General features: G+C 45.6%; 2 protein-coding genes across 2 annotated transcripts; both read left to right on the top strand.

Annotated features, from left to right (window-relative positions):
- Nucleotides 1-9,377: 9,377 nt before the first annotated feature.
- LOC543057 (thiosulfate/3-mercaptopyruvate sulfurtransferase 1, mitochondrial) lies at nucleotides 9,378-13,744 on the top strand. Its single transcript, XM_044562974.1, has 11 exons — nucleotides 9,378-9,668; nucleotides 10,101-10,160; nucleotides 10,247-10,309; nucleotides 10,485-10,609; nucleotides 11,473-11,635; nucleotides 11,718-11,777; nucleotides 12,050-12,108; nucleotides 12,615-12,696; nucleotides 12,873-12,936; nucleotides 13,178-13,245; nucleotides 13,330-13,744. Exons 1-11 carry the CDS (start codon nucleotides 9,600-9,602, stop codon nucleotides 13,438-13,440), a joined length of 924 nt encoding a protein of 307 aa, XP_044418909.1. The 5' UTR covers nucleotides 9,378-9,599; the 3' UTR covers nucleotides 13,441-13,744.
- A 2,570-nt stretch (nucleotides 13,745-16,314) lies between these two features.
- Nucleotides 16,315-20,159, top strand: LOC123143974 (thiosulfate/3-mercaptopyruvate sulfurtransferase 1, mitochondrial). The gene is made up of 11 exons (XM_044562975.1): nucleotides 16,315-16,660; nucleotides 16,940-16,999; nucleotides 17,087-17,149; nucleotides 17,357-17,481; nucleotides 18,037-18,199; nucleotides 18,283-18,342; nucleotides 18,621-18,679; nucleotides 19,161-19,242; nucleotides 19,331-19,394; nucleotides 19,625-19,692; nucleotides 19,778-20,159. The coding sequence occupies exons 1-11, from the start codon at nucleotides 16,592-16,594 to the stop codon at nucleotides 19,886-19,888; spliced, it is 924 nt and encodes a 307-aa protein (XP_044418910.1). The 5' UTR covers nucleotides 16,315-16,591; the 3' UTR covers nucleotides 19,889-20,159.
- Nucleotides 20,160-20,517: the final 358 nt, after the last annotated feature.

Here is a 20,517-nt window from a genome sequence, read left to right as displayed (position 1 = left end):
TAAAGACAGAAAATTATATCTATTGGGCATATCTTTTTGCAAATTATATTATTATTCCATTCTAATAAGGCGAAGTATCTGGTGAAACACAGAATTGAGTGAAAATATGTAAACTCGCCGCATGGGCCATCGGATCAACAAGGAATGGGGCGGATCCGAGCCTTATTAGAAGAATAATAATAGTAAATACTGTAACTCAGAGGGCACATAGTGGAGAGCGAGAGTCTGATCCTGCACAGCAGCACGTACAAAGTGGGCATCCACACCGATGTGCTTGGTGAGCTCATGCTTCACCGGGTCACGCGCAATACTGATAGCACCGGTACTGTCTGACAGTGAGGGAGTCGAGGAAGTAGCAGACACACCAAAATCCTCAAGTAACCATCGTAACCAGATCACCTCAGCCGTCAACATAGCCATGGCTCGCAACTCAGCCTCTGTACTCAAGCGAGAAACTACAGTTTGTTTCTTTGTCTTCCAGGCAATAAGGGAGCCACCAAGAAAGACACAGTAAGCAGACAGCGAGCGCCGATCAGAGGGATCACTAGCCCAGGTAGCATCAGAGTAGGCCTGGAGCTCAAGAGAGCTGGAGCGGAAAAAGAAAAGACGCTGAGAGATCGTGCCACGAAGATATCGTAGAACACGGAGGAGGTGACTATAGTGGACAGAGGTGGGGGCTGAAACAAACTGACTCAGGATGTGGACGGGATAGGAGATGTCAGGACGCGTAACAGCAAGATAGACAAGGCTGCCAACAAGGTGATGATAGCGAGTGGGATTAGGAAGAGGATCACCATCAGAGGCACGAAGCTGAACGTTGAGCTCCATAGGAGTCACAACAGTGCGCTCATCACCGAGAGCAGCGCGATCAAGAAGATCCTGAATATATTTTTCTTGGGAGATGTAGAAGCCATCAGAGGTCGAGGAGATCTCAATCCCAAGAAAATAGCGAAGTGGACCAAGATCAGTCATGAGGAACTGGTCGCGAAGGCGATCCTTAACAAAGGCAATGTAGTCAGAATCGTCACCAGTAATGATCATGTCATCAACATAAAGAAGGAGAAGAGTCCGACCATGAGGAGACGTGTGAACAAACAATGCGGGGTCATGATCACTGGGCAAGAAACCAGCGGCAGTCACCACAGAGGCGAAGCGCTCAAACCAAGCACGGGAGGCCTGTTTAAGACCATAGAGGGAGTGGCGAAGTCTACAGACCATACCATCAGGAGCATAGTACCCCGGTGGTGGCTGCATATAAACCTCCTCACGCAACTCGCCATTGAGAAAGCCATTCTGGACATCAAGTTGAGAGATAGACCAATGACGAACAGAAGCCACAGCAAGGAGGGTGCGGACAGTGGTCATGTGGGCCACAGGAGCGAATATCTCATCATAATCGCGTCCCTGCTCCTGCTGAAAACCACGGGCCACAAGACGAGCTTTGTAACGCTCAAGGGAACCATCGGAGCGAGTCTTAATCTTGTAGACCCACTTGCAAGTGATGGGACGAACACCGGAAGGGAGAGAAACCAGATCCCATGTGCCAGAGCGCTCAAGGGCAGCAAGCTCTTCAGCCATCGCAAGCTGCCATTCAGGCTGAGTCATGGCAGTCCGATAGGAAGTGGGCTCAGCACTAACAGAGAGACCGTACCGATCAGGTGAATAGCGATCAGGCGGGGGGCGAGGCCGAGCACGGAGGTTATGAACCGGGGGAGGCGTGAGAAGAAGCACACCAGAGGTGGAAGGCGCATCGGGGGAAGCATCCACAGGACGAGGGCGGCGAGTATAGTGAAGAGGGAATGGTGAGAGAGGGCGATGGACTGGAGATGATGGTGGAGAGGTGGACGAGGAGGATGGGGAAGAGGGGGTCGGTGGTGAAGGAGAGTGAATGAGCGGTGCCGGAGGAAGAGGTGAAACATGAGGCACATAGCGGGGTGTATCGGGAAGGAGAAGAAAGGAAATATCATCCACAGAGAAGGTCGAGGAAGAAGGACATGGGTAGCAAGAACAAGACTCGTCAAGTCACATCACGCGAGATGCGCAAGCGACGACCAACAGGATCCCAACAACGATAGCCCTTGTGCTCATCACTGTAGCCAAGGAAAACACACTCAACCGACTGAGCAGTCAGTTTGGTGCGTTCTTGGGGGGCAAGAAGAACATAGCACACACATCCAAACATACGAAGAGCTGAGTAGTCAGGAGAGCGACCAATGAGACACTCCATAGGAATACCATCCTGCAGAGCAGTCGATGGCTGAATGTTGATGAGATAGGTGGATGCAGAAACAGCCTCAGCCCAAAAGTGGGGTGGAAGAGAAGCGGCAATCATCAGCGCACGAGCTGTCTCAAGCAGATGACGATGCTTACGTTCGGCAACGCCATTCTGAGCATGAGCACCGGGACATGAGAACTGGGCAAGAGTACCCTGTTCCACGAGAAAACCATGCAACAGCTGGGAAATATACTCTCCAGCGGAGTCAGCACGAAAAGTACGAATGGGCGTGGAAAACTGGGTGTGAACCATGGCAGCAAATCGTTTGTAGATAGAGAGAACCTCGCTACGAGATTTCATGAAGTAGATCCAAGTGTAGCGAGAGAAATCATCAATAAACAGAACATAGTAGCGATGACCACCTTTCGAATCAAAGAGAGCAGGCCCCCAAACATCAGAATGAACTAAGTCAAAAGGACGCTGAGATACCGACTCACTGGTAGGATAAGGTAACTGGGTCTGTTTGCCAAGTCTGCAACCATTACAGTGTAAAGAAACATCTCCATATACAAACCCTAAGAGGCCCTGACGAACTAAAGAAGACAAGCGAGAGCCACAGATGTGACCAAGACGATGATGCCACTGCTGGAAGGACGCAGACGAAGAGGCAGCAAGGGCATGAGAGCTGGCAGAAGTGGTGGCAGCGGAAGGAACACAAAGCCAGTCAACCTCCCAAAGGCCCTCTGACTCACGGCGCCGGGGGCCAGCACCAACCAAAGCCTTGGTGCGACGATCCTGAATGGATCAAGAGTCGGTATCAAGAATGACACGACAACCAGAATCAGTAAGTTGGGCAGCGGAAAAAAGATTCATGGTAAGGTGAGGAACATGTGAAACATTAGGAACAGAAAAAGATGGAGTGGAAAGAATACCACGACTAGCAACAGGAAGAGGTGTGCCATCGGCGGTAAGAACATTAACAGGTGAAGCAAGAGGTCGGAGAGAAGACAACACGGAAGAATCAGAAGACATATGAAAGGAGGCTCCAGAATCCAGAACCCACGAAGATGTACCTGACTGTGTAGATGCCTGCAATGGTGGAGAAGTGGATGCAGTCACATCAACAGCTGAACCAGTCGACGAGGAGCCGGAGGAAGCAAGTAGACGCTTGAGGCGTACAATGTCCTGGTCAGTGAGTGACGGAGTCAAGGAAGACCCTGGAGTCCCGCTGGAAGAGGAGCGCCTCTGGTCTCGCTTCTTCTAGCGACAATCAGACTCTGGGTGACCTGATCGGGAGCAGTAACACAGAAGGTGTCACGGCGTGATGGACCCTTCTCAGCATAAGGAGGGCTACTCACCCCCCCCCTGAAGGAGTGGGCAGGAGCGGTGGAGCGGTGGGACGAGCAGATGACACAGGAGCTCGTACGGCCAACACTGATGGAACCACAAGTAACCCAGCAGAGCGAAGGCGGGTCTCCTCAGCACGAAGTTTAGCAAGCACCTCCGAGATAGGAACACGACCACGAGCAAGCGGGTGGGCACGTCGAGGCTCGAACTCAGAGCGAAGACGAGATAAGAACTCATGAACCCGCTGAAACTCCAAATCGGACCGTGTAGTCTGACAGCAGCGGCAAGTTCCACAAACAACTGTCCGAAGAGAGTTAAGCTGACGCCAGATGGCAGAGCACTGGGAGTAGAACTCATCAACGGAGGAATCACCTTGCTGGAGTGCGTGCTCCTGACGCACCACAGATAGGTAGAGAGCATCACTAGAGGGCTGATAGCGCTGACAGAGATAAGTCCACATCGCTGTAACTGTGCCAAGTCCCATGAACTCCGAAGCAAACTGAGGGAGGACGCTCGCAGTGAGAACAACATCAGCTCGAGCATCATCATTGCATCACAGAGTGTAAACAGACACATCATCCCGATAGGCAGAAAGAGCATCAGTATAGGCGGATACCTGCTGATCATAAGCGTCGACTGCAGCATCATCAAGAGCCTTGGCTGTATCCCGATCAGCCTGAGACGCATCAGCAGCAAGTACCGGCGGTGCGGGCGAGGTAGGAGCCACCGGAGCAACAGGGCAGGGCGGACACGTTACCTCGTCAGAGAGAACGCCCCACAGAAGAAGACCGCGCATGTGGATACGCATGAACCCCGCAAACTCAGCATAGTTGGTGCCATCGAAGATCACCGAGCACCGAGGGACAGCGACATAGCCCGAAGAAGACATAGGAAGTCTCCCTTCTGCTTCTCTGTTTTTTTTGGTCAACGGGCCCTCAACTCGATCTGGATTGAGGGAATCTGTAACACCCCGCATGTAACTTGCCATATTTGTAACTCCGACTCTTGCCATTTCCGGCTATGTGTTATGTTTTCCCTCCGTTGTCGGGTTTTGTCTTTCGTTTTGTATTTTGTCATGTCATGCATTTTCATATCATGTCATCATGTGCATTGCATTCGCATACGTGTTCGTCTCATGCATCCGAGCATTTTCCCCGTTGTCCGTTTTCCAATCCGGCGCTCCTATCTCCTCCGGTGCACCCCTCTTGTTTTCTTTCGTGTGCGTGTGTCAAACTTTCTCGGAATGGACCGAGGCTTGTCAAGTGGTCTTAATATACCACCCGGAGACTACCGGTCAAGTTTCGTTCCATTCGGAGGTCGTTTGGTACTCCAACGGTTAACCGGGCATCCGCAAAGCCCATTTGAGTGTCCAGCTAAAACCCCCTCTAAAACCAGCCCAAAACCCACCAAACTCTTTTCCATGCTCTAGGTCGTTCGATCACGATCGTGTGGGCGAAAACCGCACCTCATTTGGAGTCTCCTAGCTCCCTCTACCTATTTATATGTGGGCATCCCGAAAAACGAAATCACAGACGAACCCTAGCCCTCGTCCCACTCCGCCGCCGGACACGTCCGGGCGGAGCCGGACACGTCCGGGCGGAGCCGGACACGTCCAACCGCCGCCGCCGGCCCGCGAAGCCCGCAGCGGGCCCGCCCGAGCCCGCGCCGCCGCCGCGCACCGCCGCCGGCCCCGCCGCGCGCCGCCACCGACGGCCGGCCTCGCCGCCGCCGCCATCGCCGCCGGCCGGCTCGCCTTCTCCGCCGCCGGCGCCGTGCCCGCCGCCCCGGCGCCGCCTCCGCCGGCCCCGCCGCCGGCGCCCCTCCTCCGGCGCTCCTCCGCCCGCCGCCGGCCTCGCCTCCCCCGGACCGCCGCGCCTCCTCTCCTTCCTTCACCGTCGCCGGCGAGCGACCCGGCCCCGATCTGGATCTCCCTCCGTGAGCCCGTTGACTTTCCTCGAACCCCCCCTTTTTTCTCTAAGTCTGGTTTTTCATCAGCATGTGCTCCTGTTCGAGATGCGATAACTTTGTGCATGTAGCTCCGATTCGCGTGTGTAATATGTCAAATTGTTCATCTCGTGATGCTCTTCATTTTGTTCAATTACACCATGTTCATTAGAGGTCATCTTGATTCCCAAATCTTCGTTGGAAGAGGGCTAGTTGCTGTTAATCTCTGGTTCTTATCAGAACTTGGAGATTTGTCATTTTTGTATCATTTAATCTGTGCATCTTTTGAGCATGAGCTCTACATGTGTTTTGAAGTATGCCATGCCGTCTTTCCAGTGGTATAGTCCATGTATTTTTGTGATCTTTGTGGTGACTAGCACAAGCATGCAAAGTAGGCCCCGTAATATTTCTGATTTCGGGGACTGATTTCTCCAAGTCCTCGTCTGCTGTAACTTTGTTGCCATGTAAACTTGATGCTATAGAGAGATGCATGCATATTTTGGAGATGTTCAGTAAGGATGTTTTGTAGCTATAGTTGTAATTGATTCATTCCTGCAAATTTTTGCAATTATAGAGTGCCATAGCATGACTCAATCTTGCTCTACTTTTGCTATAAAATATTTCTGGCAGATTCTTAACATGATATGCATATTTGCCAAGCTTATTGTAGTTGATACATACATGCTATGTAATTGTTCTTGCCATGGATATCTTCATAAACATACCATCTTTCTGTAGGTATGCTTGGTTTGTCATGAATTGCTCTGTAGTGAGTGCATCAAGCTCACAAAGAGGCCTACATATTAATATTTCTGCCATGCTCTGTTTTCTGCTAAGTCTGAAACCTGATAATGAAACTTGCTATGTTTACATGCTTGCCATCATATCTTCTGGTCCTTTTTGGCTTATGGTCAGTAAGGAACTTTTGTCATGTGCATTTAGTAGAACACTACCATGCCTTGTTTTGCAATATTAAGTTCATGTAGCATGTTGATTTCGTGCTCTGAACATTGCTACCTGATGCTGATTTCTGCCATGTCCAGTTTTTCACTAAGTCTGTGAACCTGTAATCTTTTGCACTTTTGCCATGCTTGTTTGAGCTTGATATGTTGTGAACTAGCCGTATCTCAGTGTTCATCTTTTGTCAAGCATCTCCTGTAGATTACTTCCGTGTGCTTTGTTGCTATGTTGGGATGCTGTAGCATTGTTGCTTGTTGCATTTTAAGTGCTATCTTGCTGTTATCGCAGATTAGTGTCATTCTTGTTTTGCTTGCCATTTGCAAACCGTGCATCCGATTCCGGTGATCTTTATATCGATTTCGACCGAAATCACCTCATCTTTCCAGTGGGATGCTTGGATTGCCAAGTTACTGCCATGTTCATCTTTTTCCTTCCGGATCACGCATACGCATCGCATATCATATCTGGCATATCATACATGTTTTGCATCATGTTGCTTGTGCATTTCTCGTTGTTGATTGTGGTTCCGTTTGTTTGTGTTCTTGTCTTGGGTAGAGCCGGGAGACGAGTTCGTGAACGAGGAACCTATCGAGTACGCTTACGAGGATCAAGCTTTCGACAACTCTGAGAATCTTGCAGGCAAGATGACCACCCCTCGAAATCACTTCTATCTTTGCTTTGCTAGTTGTTCGCTCTATTGCCATGCTCCGCTACCTATCTTTTGCTATATCATGTCTCCCATTTTAGCCATGTCAGCCCTAACCATCCTTTCCTAGCAAACCGTTGTTTGGCTAAGTTACCGCTTTTGCTCAGCCCCTCTTATAGCGTTGCTAGTTGCAGGTGAAGTTGAAGTTTGTTCCATGTCGGAACATGGTTTTGTTGGGATATCACAATATCTTTTATTTAATTAATGCATCTATATATTTTGGTAAAGGGTGGAAGGCTCGGCCTTATGCCAGGTGTTTTGTTCCACTCTTGCCGCCCTAGTTACTGTTATACCGGGATTATGTTCCTTGAGTTTGCGTTCCTTACACGGTCGGGTGATTTATGGGACCCCCTTGACAGTTCGCCTTGAATAAAACTCCTCCAGCAAGGCCCAACCTTGGTTTTACCATTTGCTACCTAAACCTTTTCCCCCGGGTTTTCGCGAGCCCGAGGGTCATCTTATTTTAACCCCCCCGGGCCAGTGCTCCTTCGAGTGTTGGTCCGAACTGAGCAGACTGCGGGGCCCCCTCCTGGAAACTCGAGGTCTGGTCTTACTCGTAGGATGTCTCATCCGGTGTGCCCTGAGAACGAGATATGTGCAGCTCCTATCGGGATTTATCGGCACATTCGGGTGGCTTTGCTGGTCTTGTTTTACCATTGTCGAGATGTCTTGTAAACCGGGATTCCGAGACTGATCGGGTCTTTCCGGGAGAAGGTTTATCCTTCGTTGACCGTGAGAGCTTATGATGGGCTAAGTTGGGACACCCCTGCAGGGTATTATCTTTCGAAAGCCGTGCCCGCGGTTACGAGGCAGATGGGAATTTGTTAATGTCCGGATGTAGATAACTTGTCACTTGACCCAATTAAAACTCATCAACTGCGTGTGTAGCCGTGATGGTCTCTTCTCGGCGGAGTCCGGAAAGTGAACACGGTCTGTGTTATGTATGACGTAAGTAGGTGTTCAGGACCTCTTCTTGGTCATTGCTAGATGACGTCCGTTCCATTGCTTCTCTTCTCGCTCTCTTTTGCACAAGTTAGCCACCATATATGCTTTTGCCGCTGCAGCTCCACCTCCTTGCACCTCTTTGTCCTATAAGCTTAAATAGTCTTGATCTCGCGGGTGTGAGATTGCTGAGTCCCCGTGACTCACAGATACTTCCAACACCAGTTGCAGGTGCCGACGATGCCAGTGCAGATGATGGCGTCGATCTCAAGTGGGAGTTCGACGAGGAACGTGGTCGTTACTATGTGTCTTTTCCTGATGATCAGTAGTGGAGCCCAGTTGGGACGATCGGGGATCTAGCATTTGGGGTTGTCTTATTTTCATCTGATTTTTGACCGTAGTCGGTCTATATGATTGTATTTTGGATGATGTATGATGATATTCTCGTATTGTGTGAAGTGGCGATTGTAAGCCAACTCTTTATCCCATTCTTGTTCATTACATGGGATTGTGTGAAGATGACCCTTCTTGCGACAAAACCACTATGCGGTTATGCCTCTAAGTCGTGCCTCGACACGTGGGAGATATAGCCGCATCGTGGGCGTTACAGAATCGCTCGAACCAGGAAGCGAACGAGACCAGAGAGATCGACTGCAGCCAGTGGGGAAGGGGGCGGTGACGACCTGGAGGAGACCCGGTGCCGGACCAGGAGGCGGCCGGACCGGGCGACAGCGGCAGCGGCTGGACCAGGCGGCGGCTAGTCTAGGCGGTCTCAACGCAGCAGCGGCAGCGGCCGAACTGGGCGGCGGCGATGGCCGAATGGAGCTGGAACGGAGAGGAGATCAGCGGGAGAGGTAGCAGCTAGGAGCAGCAACCAACAAGGCCAAGTACGGCCGGCCTCGGGCTGTAACGGGAGCTGAGAGGAGCGACGAGATGGAGTCGAGCAGCGAGAGCAATGGTCCTGACGGGGACGAATCGAAGCAGAGGACGGCCGGAGACTAGGACGGAGGCTAGCAGCGGCGGCGACTAGAATGGAGCACGCACGGAGTTGCATCGTGCGGGAGAGGGGCTAACCTAGCATCTGATACCATGTTAGATAAGTGAGCAACTGATCTTTACTGAGGAGCCAAAAACCATTACATATACATGTGTGGCAAATTGCAAGAAAACCCTTATACAATGGGATGTACCGAAACGGGACTATACACATCTAACAAATACAATATATAAACCTCTAAAAAGAATAATGATAAATACAATATATATTTTTTCCCCTCGCTGTCTGGGCTGCGGCTCCGGCTGCGAACCTCACGAGTCCATATCGGCGGCCATACGCCCATACCCATCCATCCAATCTTCTTGCCCCGCCTGCTTAAAAAAGACAAACTGCTTTGCATTCGTTGACCTGCAACTGCAAGCTCCGCTTTCCAATCCCTGCTCTTGCCCTCCGTTTCTTCATCCCAGCTCTTGCAGCAGAGGCGGCCAATGGCGCAGGACGACCCGGTTGTCTCTGCGCAGTGGCTGCAGCAGCACCTAGGGCAGCCCGATATCAAGGTGAAAGAATCTCTCATCTGCCTCACGTTTTCCCTTTCGATTCCGGGGGATATATTACCTCCCTTTTTTGCCAGCGTTTCAGAAGCATGTTCTTGATTTCTCATTATCCAGTTTATTATCTCCATCATGTGGATGACACTTTAGTGATTGCTATCAGAAGCAACTTAGACTTAATTAGTACTCCCTCCGTTCACAAATGTAAGATGTCTTGGATATTTCAATACGGACTACATACAGACTGAAATGAGTGTATATACATCTGATTCACAAACAAATTAGTATAACATCTTATATTTGTGAACGGAGGACGTATTTACCAATGTTATTCTGCTCCCTGTCATGTTGTTTTCCTGTTGTTATTATTGTGTCCAAGAAAGTGTTAAGGGGCCACAGGAACCTGTGCTGTTTTTTACATTTGACTGCTTGGTTTAGATACTGGATGCTTCCTGGTACATGCCACACGAGAGCAGGGACGCATGGCAAGAATACCAGGTTTCTTTCTGGACCAGCTTTGCTGTAAACTGTTCACCCCTTTTGTGCCAATGTTTCTCCCGGCTAAGATGTTCAGATATGCTCAGGTGGCCCATATTCCTGGCGCGCTCTACTTCGACATCGATGGAATTTCTGATCGGACGACTCATGTGAGAAATGCCTCCAGATATTAATCCCCTTGTCGTTTGCGCCATTGTTTGAATCAGCGGTTTCTTGGAGCTTTGGCAGTTGGCCTGCTGCAATGGTTTTCTGTGTTCAGCCTTTCACTGTATGCCTAAGAAAATAGATGTGTGACTTACTTTTACTGGATGCAATTGTTTTCAGTTGCCACACATGCTGCCATTGGAAGAGGCATTCGCAGCAGCGGTTTCTGCACTTGGTATCAGTAACCATGATAAAGTCATTGTTTATGATGGGAAGGGGTTCTACAGCGCGCCTCGTGTTTGGTGGTAAGCAGCGCACTGCTTGGGTTGAGTTCAACAGAATGTCAAAATCAACTTTCTTGCTAATGCACAAAGAGCGATATATAAGATGTTCAAATTCATGTTGATATACTAGTATTTTTCTTCCTTTTATTTATTGCATGTAAAGGTACCTTCTTACTCTTTTGCAGTATCTCACATCTATACACGTTGGTTACTTTATCAACCCGATATACTCCCTCCGTTTCTAAATATAAGCCTTTTTAGATATTTCAATACGAACTACATACGGATGTATATAGACGTATTTTAGAGTGTAGATTCACTCATTTTGCTCTGTATGTAGTCCACATTGGAATCTCTAAAAAGCATTATATTTAGGAATGGAGGGAGTACTAATGATGGCTCACTCCAAGTACTAATTAAAGCTCTGGTCATGAGATAAAAAGGATGAATTTTGCATGCCATGAAGATACAGTGTTACGGTTTCAGATTATGGGGAAAGGGTATTGTGCCTCGAACTTAAATGCTACAATGTCATGGTTTTATCCATTTTGGTGTGTTCGGAAAGCAAAATGAATCAGTCTGCATATTCAACAAAGGATTAACCGCATGAACGAATAAATCCAGACACACACTGCTCTGTAGCTCTTTGTCTTGCCTTTTTGTGCACAAGACATTGAGTTTGCACCCCCCCCCCTATTCTGTTGTACCCACCCTTCCTATCAATGAAAGGATACACACTCTAGCGTATTCACGAAAAAAAAGACACGCGCTTTAAAGTTTACCTGCAAACATGCCGCACGTTATTCTCTGCCTTATTTAAGTAACATTTTCTACCTCTATATGCAAAATTTGATGAATTTTATGCATACCGTGTCAACTAAAAGGATGTTCAGAATCCTTGGACATGATAAAGTTTGGGTCTTAGATGGAGGTTTCCCTCAGTGGCAAGCTTCTGGATTCAATATTGGAAGCAGCTGCCCTGATGATGCAGTTCTGAAATCCAAAGCTGCTAATATTGCTGTTGAAACAGCTTATAATGGTGAATTGGTAAGATATCTCTTAAGATGGTATTGCTATCTTACTGCCAACCCTTTTTCTTACCCAGTAATCACGGTGTCATTTTTTGCAGGCAAATGCTGCCACATTTCAGACAGAGTTTCGACATCAGCTATTGTGGACACTAGAAAAGGTCATCTCTCTATCTTAACTGAAAACCTAAGTCACTTCGTTTTACCTGAAAACTTTCTTGCATTCATATAGATACCTGAAAACCTAAGATCATGAATTGACTCACATCAGTGTTAGTTGGGATTGTTCGTATCTCATGATCTTTCTTTTAACTATCCTGAAAATATTTTACCTCGTTTAAAATTTAAAATAATATGAAGATGGTGTAACTCAGTGACACACCAGATTCTTGATTATCCACATGTATGTTGAGCCGTTCTGTCTGTGTAACAGGTCAAACACAATGTAGCTGCTAAGGCTCACCAAGTAGTTGATGCCCGAGTAAAGGGCAGGTAACATCTTTCTTTCTTTTAACTATTTGCTAGCTTAGGCTTTTTTTCAGCTGTAGAATTTTGCACCATCTTAGCTTTCTCCATCTAAGACAAAACCACACGCGTTTTGGCGCGTGTTTCGAGAAAAAAAATGTAGCTTCTTAGTCTCACCAACTAGTTGATGCCCGGTCAAAGGGCAGGTAAAATCTCTTAACTTCCGATATGTGATTATTCCGATTGGAAGATCTGATTATTGAAGCTCTGATCATAGTTAATGTAGCATAGAACTTTCTTGTAATAATGAAGTTAAAAGATTTCCTTTAATATGAAAAGGTTGATATTTGTGTTTCATACAGATAGTGTGGTTCATCTCACTGTTGTATGAAAGGTTTTTGTCTTATGCCTCTTTTTCTTCAAACCTAATGTGACTAAACATGATGACATTTGTTATTCTTGTTGATCTCCCCCAAAAGTTATCTCTAGTTTCTTATTGTTGTCATGAAACGATTTCAAATTTTCATTCGCAGATTTGATGGTGTAATGCCAGAACCAAGGGAAGGAGTTAGAAGTGGGCATATACCTGGAACTAAATGTGTTCCGTTCCCTGAGGTATAGTGCAACTACGCAATATACTTCCTCATTTCCATAATTCTTGTCGTGGTTTTAGTTCAAATTTGAACTAAAACCACGACAAGAATTATGGAACGGAGGAGTATCACATAATACTTGGATAAACTCATAACCACAAATACCGAAGAAATTGACACTGTTTGGTATTCTCCCAGATGTCTGATGGTGCACAAACGCTCCTCCCTGCAGATGAGCTATCTAAAAAGTTCGAGCAAGCAGGTCTGCATTCCGTTTCATCTAACAGTTCTATCTGGAACTCATATTTTACCCATGGCCTTTACTGTGCAAGAAAAGAAAATGTTTCGCGATGTATACAATACTGAAAGCAGAACAACATTGATGAACAATGCAACTATCCAGATCCTCTGACCTAAGAAGCAGAGTTTTCTTAGGGATATCAAATGTGTATCAAGTTCACCAAGCAATATCAATAATAGCACCTGGTTTGATGTTTCTTCAGGCATTTCCCTTGATGGCCCGATTGTCCTCACATGTGCATCTGGTGTAACTGCATGCATACTTGCCCTGGTCTGGAAATCTCGCATGCTCTTCTTGGATATATCTTTGAGACATTGACTCCACCAAGCAGTCTCTAACAAAATCTCTTTACAGGGGCTTTATAGAATTGGGAAGCATGACGTTCCGGTTTACGACGGATCTTGGACAGAATGGGAAGCGCTGCCAGATAATGATTACCCAATAGTTACTTCCACTGGCTCTTAAATCGATCATTCTGAGGTGATGAATGCAGCTGTCACATCCTGTGGCATTCAGCGCAGATTGTGAGCGCAATGATATTTCTCTGTGGCAAGCTTTGTACCAAAGTCAATACAAAGGTTATAGGAAAAATAAAATACAGTACCATTGATGTTATAGGAAAGTGTCAACATTAAGTTTATATTGATGTTGTACTTAACGCTATTATTGAAGAAATCGTGACTTGAAAACAACAATAAGTTTGTATTTTATATGCAGTAGTGCAGCCAAATGAGTTGTGCACCAGCAAGTGCGGAGTGATTGATCAAAATTTCAACCTGTGCAAATTTATTTTGTAGCCCAAGGAAATCAAATCAAACATTTAAAAAGGTCCGCTCTGTGACCATGAGGATGAAACCATCTCACATTTGCTCACTGGCTGCATTTAAGGGTCTCTGAATACAATCCTAAGCTATTCGTGACTACTTTGAAAACAGTGTGCTTAGTATACTTGTGTGTCGGTAACAACTGCTGAGTCTGTGAAATTTATTGTAAAATAACTTCGAGCGCAGTTTTTGTGGAGGTTGAACTTGTGCTTCCTTTGTTAAACAAACATAAACAATTGAAATGCACCACATCATAGTTGAACTACAAGCTAAATAAAGTTCATCCAATCCATCAAACAACTAAACGTAACCATAATTTGTGCCAAAAGCCCGAATAAACTAATTCATTCCAAAAAAACCACCAAACACATGATGGACCAAAGCCATCATAGTTCACAAGGGTTGCACGCACTCACACCATCATCGTCGGCGCCACCATTGCCGCCGCCACCACCACTACCAAACTTAGCCAAGATGTCCCGACGAGTTAACTCCCAATATTATCTTGCCTTCTTGTCCATCTTCCTAGGATCCATGAACATAATAGCATGTTTCTCGACGACCCTCTTGTCTCCTTGCTCCTCAGCCTCCAATGCAAGGCTTTGTTAATCCCAAGTTTTTTTCCTCGGTCTCCAATGCAAGCCTTTGCACCTCAAGTTCAAATCTTTTTCTTCCACTAACACCTTTCTCTCCACGGTCGTCGGTCGTCGGCTTTGCCTTCCACTTCTCCTCCTCCATCATCTTCATCTCATAGAAACAAGCCATCTTCTCCTCCTTCGGATTGATCGCCAATGCCCTCTTCACCCCCACCATCACAATCAACTCTTCCTTGTATGCTTCAACACCATGCTTCTTGGCTAGCTTTGCATTTTTTGTTTCATCCGGTCGGCCTTGAGGATTGATGGGTTCTCTATCAAGTCATCATCATCATTAACTTGGGTGTTGAGCCTTCGCCTCTTTTGTGTTGTTTCAAAGTTCCTTCTTGCCCACTTCTCATTTCCAACAAGCTCCTTGTAGCAATGATGCAAAAGTGAAGGCTTTGCTGCAGTTTTCTCTTGTTTATTTCCTTGTAAAGAGCTTGAATGATGGGCTCATACTCATCAACTCATGCTTTTGGGGATTCCACTTGGCAGCGCAAGGTTGACTTCTCTCCAACAATGAGTGAGAGACCAGATTGTGTGGTTGGAGGGAACGAACACATTGCTATTCTAGTACTCCTCGATCCTCTCCCAAAACCACTCCTTTGTTTGAGCAGCCCCGCCCAAGGCATCAAGAGAGATGTTAATCCAAGCTTCACACAAAACTTTATCTTCCTCGTTGTTGTAGTTGTGCGACCGACTCCTCCTTTTCAATGTTTGGGCGTCCGACCCGTCCACCTCCTCAATCTTCTCCACCATCTCGACATTTCTCGTCATCAGATGGGTATATGACATGGACATTACAATGTCGTCGAGGCCAAGTGTGTGGCTTGCGTTCAATTGTTCCATGAGACCGTCTGTATCACCATCGAATTGCTTGCTACAAAAGCAAAAATTGATCAAATGCAAAACAAAAAGAAAGAAAAAAAAGTAAAAAGAGAAACTTGCGGGCATTTCCTCGAGCACGTCGACCTCGTTCCTTCTCTCGTCTGATCTAGCTCCTCTCTGGTCAAGAGAGGTGGACGGGGTGGCGGCGCGGCTTCATGAGGCCAAGGGGTAGGCGTCGACGTCGCGGAAGGCCGAGGGGAAGGCGTCAGGGCAACCAAAACCTTCTTCTTCTCCGCCGCAGCCGTCTTGTCCGCCGCCTTGGCCGATGGTCTCATTCCTCAGCCAGTTGGGCCAAGGGTGGTCAGGTGGTGGCGACTGAGTGAGCGGTGACCACTGCCGGCGATCGAGAGCTCTCATTGGTGTTCTTGCCCTGGAGCCGCCATTTGGGTCCTTGTGGCGCAAAATTCATGGCCGGCGGTGGGTCTCTAGCGGCGGCGAGGGGTGCATCAGGGGTTTTGCTATCCATTCTGGCGGTCATCTAATTTTTTGAAGCATTGATTGTTTTCTTTTGCCCAGAACATTAGAAATGTTCATTCAAAAATTTGTATGTATGTAGACAATTCGCGAATGTTTGTTATTGTAAAAATTAAGATTTTTTCATATTTTAAATGAATTTTTTTCTTTTGATTTTACTGCAAATGACTACATGAGGGAGCATTTGATCTCGCAAGTAAAAACACATGTTCGTTTCAACCACGGTTCTGAAATTTGTCGTTTAGAGCGTGTTGTCTAAAGTGAAGCCGAATCGCACTCTCGCTTATATTTTTTGTTGTGAGAACTCAGTCAATAAAGTTAAAAAAAATCATAACTGGTCAACCAGCATCATCAATTTAGAATTCCCTCAAAAAATAATTTTAAATTTCGAATAATGATATACTTTCTCTCTCGCTGAGATTTGCGAGCTTGTGCTGCTGCAGATACGATGGCTTGTGTACGATTTCAATACGATACAAAATAGTGTCCATCGCTCACATCTCTCCGTCTCCTGTAGGCTGGAGCCACCGATTGGAGGGTCGTACGAAAATCGTACTGTACAAGGAACAATCGTATGAGAGTAATTTCGAGTCCAAATCGGCTCCGGCGGCCGTATCTCCATCTCCACCCTTGCTGGGAACACAAATCCTCGACACAACCAAGGCGATCCCCAATCTTCTTGCCCCCCTGCCGTTAAAGAAAAATTACTTCTTCGCTTTGCGTTCGTTGACCTGCAAGCTCCGCTCTCCAATCTCTATCTCTCTGCTCTTGCGGCAGGCAGCACGGCGGCCAATGGCGCAGGACGATCCGGTTGTTTCTGCGCAATGGCTGCAGCAGCACCTAGGGCAGCTTGATATCAAGGTGAAAGAATCTCTCGTCTGCTCCTCGTTTCCCCCTTTTTTTTTCTGGCAGAAATAGCAATCTCCTTTCTTTGTTAGCAGTCCAACAGTTCAGCAGTCTGTTCTTGATTACTCATATTCCAGTTTATCCCCGTTGTGTGGAGGACACTCTGCCTGATTACCATCAGAAGCAACTGACTTAGTTATTACGTGTGCCAATAAGTGGGAACTGTGTGTGTGTGTGTGTGTGTGTGTGTGTGTGTGTGTGTGTTGTTTTTAACATTGGACTACTCTGTTTTAGGTATTGGATGCTTCCTGGTACATGCCACAAGAGAGCAGGGACCCATGGCAAGAATACCAGGTTTCTTTCTGGAACAGCTGTAATGTTCATTGTTCCTCCCCTTTTGTGGCAATGTTTCTCCCAGCTAAGATATTTGCATATGATCAGGTGGCCCATATTCCTGGTGCGCTGTTCTTCGACATCGATGGAATCGTCAATCGGGCGACTGATGTGAGAAATGCTTCCAGATTTTAATTCATTTCTTGTTTGCGTGATCGTTTGACTCAAGTAAATAAGAACCAACAGTTTCTCGGAGCTATGGCAAATTTGGCAATTGACCTAACACAATGATTTTTTTGTCTTCCGTCTTTCACTGTATGCATATCAGCTTATGGATATAGGCATTTGACTTATTTTTGCTGGATGCAATTATTTCAGTTGCCACACATGCTGCCATCAGAAGAGGCTTTTGCAGCAGCAGTTTCCGCACTTGGTATCAATAACCATGATAAAGTTGTTGTTTATGATGGAAAGGGCTTCTTCAGTGCGCCTCGTGTTTGGTGGTAAGCAGAACGCTGCTTTAGTTGACTTTAACTAAATGAAAAAATCGACCAAAGTTGCTAGTGCACAGAGAGTTAAGCTGTTGATATATAAGATGTTCAAAATCAAGTTGATATATTAATTTTCTTGTTTTTACTACATGCAAAGGTACATTCTTACTCTTTTGCATAACCTCACATATATACAAGTTGATAGAGCTAACTACTTTATCAACCCGAGAGTCTAATTAACTTACTTCAAGCACTAAAGCTTTGACCATGAGATTAAAAAAAAGTGAAGTTCGCATGCAATAGGAAGACATGATACATAGTTTTTGATTATGGTGAATACAATGCCTCAAATTTAAAGGCTACAATGTCATGGGTGTATCTATTTTGGTGTGTTGCACAAGGTAAATTGAATCTGTCTCCATTCAACAAAAGGTTAACTGCATGAATGAATAAACACAGACAGACTCAAAGTTTACCTGGCAAATGCCTGACGTCATTCTCTGCCTTATTGTTCAACCTCTATATGCAAAAACTGATGAGTTTTATGCATCCTGCATCAACTAAAAGGATGTTCAGAGTTCTTGGACATGATAAAGTTTGGGTCTTAGATGGAGGTTTCCCTCAGTGGCAAGCTTCTGGATTCAACATTGCAAGCAGCTGCCCTGATGATGCAGTTCTGAAATCCAAAGCGGCAAATAGTGCTGTTGAAACAGCTTATAATGGTAAATTGGTAAGATATCTCTTAAGATGGCATGACTGTCGTACTGTCAATTCCTTTTTCTTATCAAGTAATTATGGTTTCAATTTTTGCAGGCAAATGCTGCCACATTTCAAACAGAGTTTCGACCTCAGCTATTCTGGACACTAGAAAAGGTTACCTCTCCATCTTAACTGAAAACCTAAGTCACTTCGTTTTACCTGAAAACTTTCTCGCATCCATATTGATACAGATATATGATAAATCGGATCAATGAATTGGTTCACATCAGTCTTAGTCGGGGCTTGTTTGTATCTCATGATATTTTTTTAAACTATTCCAAAAGGATTTTACCTTCTGTAAAACAAAAAAAATATGAAGATGATATGACTCAGGGACACACCAGTATCTTGATTATCCACACGTATGTTGAGCCATTCTGTCTGTGTAACAGGTCAAACAAAATGTAGCTGCTAAGGCTCATCAAGTAGTTGATGCCCGAGCAAAGGGCAGGTAACATCTTTCTTTTAATTATTTGCTAGCTTAGGCTTTTTCTCAGCTATAAAATGTTGCGCCATCTTGCTTTCTCTATCTAAGGCAAAAACAACGCGTGTTCGAGAAAAAATAGCTGCCCGATCAAAGGGCAGGTAAAATCTCTGAACTTTAAATTTGTGATTATCCTGATTAGAAGAGCTAATTATTGAAGCTCTGATCATAATTAATGTAGCATAGAACTTTCTTGCAATAACGAAGTTAAAAGGTTTCCTTTATAATATGAAAACGTTGATGATGATGGTATTTGTGGTTCACACAGATATTATGGTTCATCTCACTGTTGTATTAAAGGTTTTTGTCTTATGTCTCTTTATCTTCAAAACTTAATGTGACTAAATCTGATGACATTTATTATTCTTTGATTTCTTGTCAATCTCCCCTAAAAGATATCCCAGTTTCTTATTGTTGTCATGAAACGACTTTAAATTTTCATTCGCAGATTTGATGGTGTAATGCCAGAACCAAGGGAAGGAGTAAGAAGTGGGCATATACCTGGAACTAAATGTGTTCCGTTCCCTGAGGTGGGTATAGTGCAACTATGCCATATGTCACATATACTTGGATAATCACAAATACCAAAGAAATTGACACTGTTTGATCTTCTCCCAGATGTTTGATGGTGCACAAACGCTCCTCCCTGCAGATGAGCTATCGAAAAAGTTTGAGCAAGAAGGTCTGCATTCCGTTTGATTAACAGTTCTAGTCCGAAACTCGTAGTTTACCCATGGCCTTTAGCTCTTTAGTATGCAAGAAAAAAAATCTTTCGCAATCTATACAATACTGAAAGCAGAACAACATTTGATTCTCTGACCTAAGGAGCAGAATCTTCTTAGAGATGCCATATGTGTACATCAAGTTCACCAAGCAATAGCAATAATAGCATCTTGTTTGATGTTTCTTCAGGCATTTTGCTTGATCACCCGATTGTCGTCACATGTGGATCTGGTGTAACTGCCTGCATACTTGCCCTGGTCTGGAAATCTTGCATGCTCTTCTTGGATATATCTTTTGAGACACTGACCCTGCCCAGCAGTCTCTAACAATATCTCTTTACAGGGCTTCTATAGAATTGGTAAGCATGATGTTCCAGTTTACGACGGATCTTGGACAGAATGGGAAGCGCAGCCCGATGATGATTACCCAAAAGTTGCTTCAACTGCCCCTTAAGTCAACCATTCTGTAGTGATGAATGCAGCTGTTGCATTCTGCAGCATTCAACCCAGATTGTCAGCACAATGATACTTCTCTGTGGCAAGCTTTGCACGAAGTCGCCACAAAAGGTTATAGGGAAAAGAGAAATACCTTTTGTACAATGGCCAATGGCTGTAGGCCGATAATGGGGAAATCCTGCGCCAATTTTTGTGAGCGTCAACATTAATTTTATAATGATGTTGTACTTAACAAAATCTTGACTTGAAAACAAGATTATTCGTCTGAATTGGTTATGTTTTGGAGTTGATTGTCTGAATTTATGAGACAATCTCACATCTGCTAACCGGCTGCATTTTCTGGAGGTAGGTATGGCATCGTGTCATATCGTTCTGCAGCCTTCAGGCACTATGTCCACAGCGAACATAGGAATTCAGATCCTGGTTTCAGGCCGCGGGCAGAACCTTCAGCCTGTACAGCTTGCTTCTCTTCACATTTGTTCTTTGTCGGCCTTTTCTTTTTCTGTTTTTCTCGGATAGCCGACATTTTGCTTTCTTGTTTTGATATTTCGGGGTGGTGTTGTTTGGATCTTTCTTCATCTTGACGTCTTTCTTCAAATGCAAAATGATAGGCATTTGGCTGCGTGT

This window comes from Triticum aestivum, chromosome 6D, assembly GCF_018294505.1.
Source record: "Triticum aestivum cultivar Chinese Spring chromosome 6D, IWGSC CS RefSeq v2.1, whole genome shotgun sequence".
Taxonomy (NCBI): Eukaryota; Viridiplantae; Streptophyta; class Magnoliopsida; order Poales; family Poaceae; genus Triticum; species Triticum aestivum.
Note: the sequence above shows the minus strand (reverse complement) of the source record. Positions and strands in the feature narration are given on the sequence as shown.